General features: G+C 30.4%; 1 protein-coding gene across 1 annotated transcript; it reads left to right on the forward strand.

Moving 5' to 3' along the window:
• Positions 1-5,508: 5,508 nt before the first annotated feature.
• On the forward strand, positions 5,509-8,835 carry LOC148205487 (uncharacterized). Its single transcript, XM_088103375.1, has 3 exons — positions 5,509-5,676; positions 6,066-6,233; positions 8,160-8,835. Exons 2-3 carry the CDS (start codon positions 6,114-6,116, stop codon positions 8,601-8,603), a joined length of 564 nt encoding a protein of 187 aa, XP_087959501.1. The 5' UTR covers positions 5,509-5,676; positions 6,066-6,113; the 3' UTR covers positions 8,604-8,835.

Genomic DNA, 8,835 nt, shown 5'->3' on the forward strand with positions numbered 1-8,835 from the left:
AAAATATGTGATGGTTTATAATTGATTACGGACATTATATTACTTCTTATGGATGAATACAAATATGAGTGATTGTTTAGTATTTGTAATTTGATGTGGAATCATGTTGTGCAATTCCAATAATTTTATATGGAAATTCTATGGTGGTGTTCCTACATGTAGAGCCAACTAAACTAATCCATAATTTTTATATAGATGGGTTAACTCAAGCTACATTCATGAACTAAATATGAACACATGATCTGACGTTGTCATTCTAGATGACCAAACACATTTAAAATAGACTTAATTAAATTTCAAGTCCATTATAAATTTAAGAACCTTCAATTAGATTCCTAATAGATTTTTATGATCTATTGAGTCTTAAAAATATTAAATCTTTTCAATTGAGTTCTTAGAATTAAGTTTCTCTTTTAATAAATTGACACAACTCTAATTTGATAATATAATTATTATCTTTGTCTTATTATATTGTTTAATTTTCTCCAACATATAATTTTGGTTTAATAGCCAATTTAGTCCTCACTTTGGTTGAAAAATCTCAATTTAGTCCCTCGTTATAAAAGTGTTTTGAATTAGTCATAACTTTTAAAATAGTGGGTCAGATTGGTCCTTTCTGTTAAATATAAGTTAACAAAATTAATGGATGATGATGTGACACAACTTAAAGCTAACGAGGGACCAATCTAACACATCAGCTTTAAGCTGTGTCACATCATCATCCATTAATTTCGTTAACTTATATTTAACGAAAGGGACCAATCTGACCCACTATTTTAAAAGTTATGACTAATGTAAAACACTTTTATAACGAGGGACTAAATTGAGATTTTTCAACCAAAGTGGGGACTAAATTGGCTATTAAACCTATAATTTTATAATCTTATAATTTTACAATTTAAAAATTATATAATTTTTTAAATGTATAGCAATCACATTACCAAAATAATAATCATATCACTTAATCAATAAAAAAAAGTTGTTAAATTTGTTAAGACTTTATACATTACCAAAATTTATTAGAAACGTAAACAAATCTTTTAAAATATAATAATTAGAAGAGAATATACATTAAATACACTATCATCCAAGCGTCTAATATTGGAAAAAGGGTCGCATGCATTTTAGGACTCAACACCCATGTTAGTACGCACTGAAACTAATGGACCATAACCATCCTGTGCAATTTTTTTTTTCTTCATAATCTTTTGTATCTATCTACCATTTCACTCTTACTTTTGTGCATTCGCTCTATTCTCTTGTATTGAGGCTGCCTTTGTTTCAAACAGTGAAAAAAAAAACTAAAATTAAAGGAGAAAGAGTTGAAAGTAAGACCATTTAGATTAAGAAAAATAATGAATAAAAAAAAATTAAAAAGTAATATATTTATAAAATGATCAAATTCTTGTCACTATTAAAATTAATTTTAGTTAATCATTAAATTTTAAATTTATTTTTAATATTAATAACATTATTATTATTTATAATTATTTTTAATATATTAATATTTAATTTATATAAAATTATTTTTATCCAATTGATGTGTTTATTCGTAAATCAATTGATCCAAGCACGTCATCATCGGTCTCCTATGTGCATCTCCAGTACATAAGTAGAAACAAATAAAGCGTATGCGTTATGTAGAAACAACAATGGCATCCAAAGCTGTTCCTTCCACTGTCAAACCCTCCCCAAAGCCATTTTGACAGTGGCAGAGCTTCTTTTTGTTCGAGGAAAGTCTAGGCCTTTAATTTCTTTTATATATAAATTAAAATATTTATTTTTAATTATCATATATTTTTTATATTTGACACTTTTAAAGTTTTTGTATATGTATAAAATAATGCTATAATACTTTTATTATACTTTTAAAATCCGTCACTGTATGTTGATGCTACTTGAAGTCTCTTCTTACCTAGATGCTTCTTCAAATTCTTATAATGACCATATTATCTTAGTTTTTCTTACTTCTTTGCAATCATTTTTATCAATGTTTTAAGAGGAAATATTTCAACTAACAAGATTTTGTTAAACTAATTTACTTATTATAATTGTAATTTTTTAAACAAGTTTACCATGGGCATAGCTGTCATTACGTAAATATTATATTAAAAAAAAAAGAAAAACATAAAGAAAACACACTAAATCTACAATAAAATTACATATATTTTGGGTAGAAAAAACTTATTAGGAAAAAATTCATGATTTCTTTCACGAAAATTATTTCATACTTTGAATTTTAGGTCAGAAAAAAGACAAATTCCTTAATGTATAAACTTTTTTTTTATCATTAGTTAATTCTCTCACATTTCAAAAAAAAGTCTTTAAATTTTTAGAAACTTTTACTTTGGAGGATTCACTTAGAAATATTTTTGGTCTACCTTTACTAGATTTTCTTGTAATTCGAACAAACTCATCATCTTCTTTGAGTATTAGAATCTTCCCTCTCATTAAACATTAGTATATTTAGAAATTACTTTTAATTCTTTTACAAAAACGAATCTCATTAGATAGACATCAAAGGATTAGGAAATGATGTTGAACTATTGAGTTGAATCTAATTGCTATAAATCCTGTAAACTATTGACAATGAAAGTGACATCCTTCAAAGAAGATATGTCAACCAATGAATCATATTTTACACCATCATCAAGATTCTTAACAAGAGAAGATCCATTCACAAAACAAATATTATCATGATTATGCACCACCAACTCAAATTGTTTCGCAACAAGTTGCACCGTAAAAGACTGAAACATATACTCCACCACAAACTCCATCATAGGGCTTCACCACAAGTTCTACCATAAGTTTGATGACTTGAGCTAAAGAACTCTTAGTCTCATCTTGTGCATAACCTCTTTAGGACCATAATGTTGTATTTTTACGCCAATTATTCTCTCTTCAAAAAAATAACATTGACACTTTATTGTAACGGTCTACAATTATATATATAGATCAATCATTTTACAATTTAAACAAAATAGATGTAATTTCTCATACTTCACATTAGCAGTAAACACTAATCATAATATTTTCACTAAAATTTGATTAGGAAAATTAGATAACAAATCATCATCAACCAAGACACATACAAAAAAACTTTGATACTTATTTTTTATATAATAATATAAAGATAAAGGTGTACCAATTTCACGTGCTATTGAGAAAATAATTTTGGACTATTAATACTCTAAAAAATACCATGAATTTGAACCTAACATTGAATTTTTCTAATTTTTTGGAAATTGAGACAAAAATTTTTATTCAAGAAAAAATACTAAGAATTTCAAAAAATAAATTCCAAGTTTCAACAATAAAAAAAACTCTTTTCATATCTCCTAAAGAAGGAAAAAGAAAATTCATCGAATCCCTTTGCCAAGTGAAGTTACTTTTTTTGACCCAAATACTTCCAAGTCATATCAAGTAGTTTTTACAAAAGTACATATGTAAACAATTTATTCCATTTTGGTAAGAAAATATGTTAATGCAAATGATTTTTGCACTTCTTTATATCAACAAAACAAACTTATTCAGAAAAATCTACTAAGAGACCATCCCTACAAGCCACCATCAATTAGGGTTAATGTTGGTGGAGTACTACTAATCATACTTTCTTTCATAACTTGCTTTTACAATGTTTTTAGTTAATTATTCCATTTTTTTACTTAACTATTCTTCTAGTTTATATTAAAAACAAATCATAGTTAATGTTATTAAAAGTTTTTTCAATCAACATTAAAAAAATATGAAAAAATAACATTAATGTCAATGAAAAAATAATTACAACAAATACTAATAAAATAAAATAAAATAAATTCACAACAAGCATCAATTGAAGAATTTGATTTAATTTACATCTATTTAGAAAAATAAATTTTTAATATTTATAATAAATAGTATTGATAGAGAAACTCTCACTAATAAATAGTAATAAGAAAAATAATAATTTAAATAAACAATAATTTCTTTCAATATTAATAAGAAAAACCCTGAAGCCAATGATAAATAGTAATTCTAATGATAATACTTCCTCTTCTAATAAGTTTATAACACTCACCAAACAGTCAGGTAAAGAAATAAATAAGAGACATTTAAAGTAACGTAAATCTATTTTTCCTCTTTGTAACTTCTACTTTCTTAACACATCATAGATGTCCCACTTTAAATCGTTATTATTACATGTGTGACTCATCATTGTCTCTTCAAATACAAGACAACCGATTATCATTCATGAAATTTTATGGTCTTTTTATGGTTATACTCTTATCTATCTCTTACCGCTTTCGTGCTAATTATCAAAACGGAAAAGAAAAAAAAATGTACTCAAATTATAATAAAAAATATAATTTTTGTTCGTTTAACACTGAGTAAACCAATTTTTTAAAAAATTAGGAATAAAAACCCAATTCATTTTTCCAAGATCAAACGCAACAAAAACATTGATATTACCAAAAATGTACTTGATTTTTATAAATTTTAATATTATCTCTTACAGTTATTTCCTATAGAAAAAGATGGAAAGAAAATATTAATCACATTAAAAGGTCGTGAATTTCTAATCAAGAGATTGTATATAAATTAAAATCTTAATTTTATTTTTATGTTATGTTGACCCCGCATCTGTTCTTTTCCTTTAGCATTTTTTCCCTTCTCTCAGTTTCCTTATTTTTTTTCCGTCACAAGCTGAATTTTCACGTACTTTCATCATTAATTTATGTGTCATTGATCACACTGTCATGACTGGTAATCAAATAAATAACTATCCTACGTGGCATGGATGAATTAATTTGATGAGCAATGTTTCACCTACAAAATACTATTCTTTATTAGCCATTCATAATTAAGATACGAAACTGATAAAAAGAATATAAGTTGAGTTCTGTAATTTATGATGTGAAAGAACGTTACCTTTCATCATAATTAAAACTTGAACATATTTTAATTTTATAAAAAAGGGAAGATATTCCGTCCACGCACAGCGTTAAATATTCTGTTATCTTTGTTATTTAATACTAAAAGATGCTTGGTGCCCAGAGCGGAGTCCGTTCTAAATTATGAATTTAATATATATTTGATATTTCAACAACCCCTCCTACTCTCGTTGCCTTGGTTAGTAAATCATGGTTAAACCAGAGTGAACAAAGTAAGTAACCATGGTTGGAGAAGATAATCACAGGAACAGTGATAGTACGTTACGCGTGTGAGGCGTGTGGCACGTGTGCGGAATCATCTTTTATTTTTTTTGGAACAAGAAACGGCATTAATGCTTTAAGATTTAAAACTTGACTTTCCGGTGAAGACCGGGTAATTTAATGAAAAATCATTGTATGTAAGGGAAAAAAAAAGGAAGCATTTTAAAATTAAGTAAACTCACAGTTGTCCTTACCTGCCCAGTAGGGCAGCCCGTAAGGGAGTGTTTCCCGTGTGGTTAGGCTGCCCGAACTGCCCGATTCTCGGGTGAGAAATTACGAGCATTCGGTCTCCAGTACCTCTGTGTGTTTCCTTCTCTCTCTTTCTCACTCACCTCTGATATTTCTATATTTTGGTGCTCTGTGTCTCTACGATCAGGATCCAACGGTCCACAATGTTCGGGGCTTATGCTGCTTGTTTTCCCCGGTTTTAGAGCTCCAAACCTTCAGATCCACCTCATTCCTCTCCAGATCTTCCTTCCTGGTAAGCGCTTTCAACCTTCTCCTTCTTCAATTCTCGCCAATTCCACGTTTGCTCTTCTCTCTTTACACTGCTTTCACCTTTCTTTTCCCTTCTTTCGCCATCTCATCTTCAAACTCCTCCTCTTACCACGCCTGCGCTTTCAAACCTAAATTCTGCTTTCTCTCGCGCTTTCCTAATTATATGTCAATTATGCTTCCTCTGCATCTCCTCCTTCCCAGGAGAACTTCAATTTAATTATTTTTTTACAAAAATAAAATACTCATCAGTGTCATAGATTTTGGTACTTTGGGAAACAAGAGCCACTGTCAATATTTTGCAGAAGATCTAAATATGGTGATATCATTATTATTATTTTAATTATTATTTATTGTAATATTTATTATTTACAGGATAAGGTCTTGTAGTTGGAGGAGGAGCTTGTTTGTTTGTTGTACGAAATGGAGACTAAACAGAATTCGGTGACGGTTACGTTCGGTTACGGCGCGTTGACGTGCGCTGCGGAAGTTCTCGTCACTTTGCTGGCTTCTGCAGTCGTCAAAGCCACCCTTTTGGCTCCGGTGAGTCAGTTCTCTCTGTTTTTCTCACTCTAAACTCCTTATTTTTTTTGTTAAAAAAAAAGAACAGTCTAAAAAGCTAAAGCGTTAAAAGAACTAAACTATGGTATGAAGCTTTTACTGGCCTTAACTTGGACAAGATCTAACGTTATCTATATCTTTTGTGAAAGCAATTTGTGTTATCTCTCGAGTTCATGTTTTTATGGTCTAAGCAATTATGGGAAAATTTTTTGGTCTTTGTCAGTATGTGCCTATTCTACACGCTATTATGCGCATGTAGGACTGATGAATCACCGAGCTTTGGGATTTTTTTTGGGTAACCGATGCGATGTAACCTTATCCTTCCGTGCGCCGGTGATTTTTAACCTTTTAGGTTTGGCGTTTGCTAACGTACGCACTTATTTTATTTTATTTTGGACGAGGTAGAGGAAGGAAAATAAAATAAGCCGGAAATAAATAAAAAAATTAGGATTTGTTTGTTTCCCGTTGCGGAACTGGGTAGAAGATATAAATTGCGGTTGAGGGATTAGTTTAGTTCCGAGGTTTTACTCTGTGGGGCCCGGTTGGGTATATGAATTATAAAAATATCTTTTTGTCGCGTGTGAGCGTGTGAAAGTCAAAAGTGAAAGAAAGGGAAGGGAAGCGGATTCGAATGGGTTATTCGCTTGGATATGCCGTTTGAGCGTAAAGCACGCTTCACGAACGCGTGTCATTTTTGTGGTTTTGCTTCCTGGCATCTTGGGTGGGAAAAAAGGTGGAATCTTATACGATGGGACATAATTGTAGTATCCACTGTCTCATGTCTCAACTCTTAACTGTAAACAGTGTCAGTCACTTTTGTTTTCTATGTAGTTGCCCACTACAATATTATCTAAACAATCATTACCACCAATATTTAGTATTCTCCTATTTAATTTTAATTTTCCAACAATATATCAATCCTATTTTATACAAGTATTTACCTATTCCATTTTAAAATGTTATATTATGCGTTTCCTTTGATTATAAGAAGAAATATTTATTTATTTTATATTTTTAATTAAAGAAAGTTAAGATGTGATGAATGACGTGTCTAATTACTATTAGATATCTGTACGTGTAGTGCCTAATAATAATTGATCTTTTAAATAAATTATATAGTCAGTCCCACAAGCTTTTCGTTTTTTTCGGGAAAACATGTAATATATATTGTTGTTAGTTTAAGTTTCCATTTTTTTACCATCGTTTAATAGACATCGTTTATTGCCTTGAACACTGTTCTTTTATTTCGTTTGATAAAATCCAAAGAAACTAACAACGATGGTAAAAAATGAAAACTTCAACTCCAGCACAATATATATTTCATGTAATATAGCAAGAGATTTGCGGTCCTGCTTTATAAACATCGTTTAATCGCAAATAACTTTTGAAATATTTGTATGTCTAATATGACTAATGCGTTGTTTTAAGAAAGACTAAGTTTTGTTGTTTCTTCGGCAGTTAATTGAAAATTAAAATTTTTTTCACTAGTTTTATTAAACAATTATTCTCTTCTTTTCCACAAACACAAAATGAATTTCCAATCTAAAATTATATAATAATATTAGTCTTAAATCCTTTCAAATCAAAATCTACGTATTTCGATTAAAGCAAGGTGGACTCTAAAAGGGTTAAAGTTCTTACAAATGTTCATTTCATCATTTGCAAATTCTAACTCAGACTTAGTTAAAGAGTTGTTATTAAATTAATCACTTAGCTTAAGAATCGCAAATCTCCATTTACAGTAATACATGTTTCGAGAAAAATAATTTGCAACTCAAAAAACACACCACTCTGTTTTTTTAATTACATATTCAAATTAAACATCTGTTTTTTCCTTTCTGTAACTCAATTTGTTTACATCGGTTAGTGTCATCTCCTTGGTTCATTTGTCTTGAAAAATGGATGCAGGATCTCTACCGGCTCTTACTGATCAACACATCCCAGAGTGAAGACAAGCAACACGATGCAGAGGGGGAAGACGGTAACGATGATGAAGGCAACGACGATGACGAAGGAGATGGTGTATCTGGGGAGGGTGAAGAGGGAGAGGGTGAAGACGAGTTGTCATCCGAAGATGGAGGTGGATATGGCAACAATTCCAACAACAGGAGCAACTCTAAGAAAACACCCGAAGGTGGCGCAGGTGGGGTGGAAGAGAATGGAGAAGAGGATGAAGATGAAGATGGTGATGAGCAAGATGAAGACGATGAGGATGACGATGATGACGAGGAAGATGAAGACGAGGGAGGCGAAGAAGAGGAGGACGAGGGTGCTGAGGAAGATGAAAATGAAGAGGATGAGGAAGAAGAAGACGAGGAAGCATTGCAGCCCCCAAAGAAAAGAAAGAAGTGAATTTAGCCTAGTCAAGCCTCCTGTTTGTATTGTTGTGTACGAATTTGGCTTCTAACTTGCATGTTTTTACTTTTTTGGGTACTAAACTTCCATCATGTTATTTAGTTTATAAGGAGGCTTATGTAGGACATGTTTTAATTGATATCTATCTTCACCATTGCGTAATTAGAATGCTACATTATTGAGCAGGCAATGCTAAATTTATGAGAGAAAATTATGATCTTAGTTTTGA

The sequence above is a fragment of the Vigna umbellata genome, chromosome 1 (genome assembly GCF_029865625.1).
Source record: "Vigna umbellata cultivar VRB3 chromosome 1, Vumbellata_1.0, whole genome shotgun sequence".
Lineage (NCBI taxonomy): Eukaryota > Viridiplantae > Streptophyta > Magnoliopsida > Fabales > Fabaceae > Vigna > Vigna umbellata.

What these genes read in the sequence shown, in the direction of transcription:
- LOC148205487 (XM_088103375.1), top strand. Translation starts at nt 6,114, where the DNA reads ATGGAGACTAAACAGAATTCGGTGACGGTTACGTTCGGTTACGGCGCG. An exon ending in AAGCCACCCTTTTGGCTCCG is followed by an intron (nt 6,234 to 8,159) that starts GTGAGTCAGTTC and finishes AAATGGATGCAG; the next exon opens with GATCTCTACCGGCTCTTACT.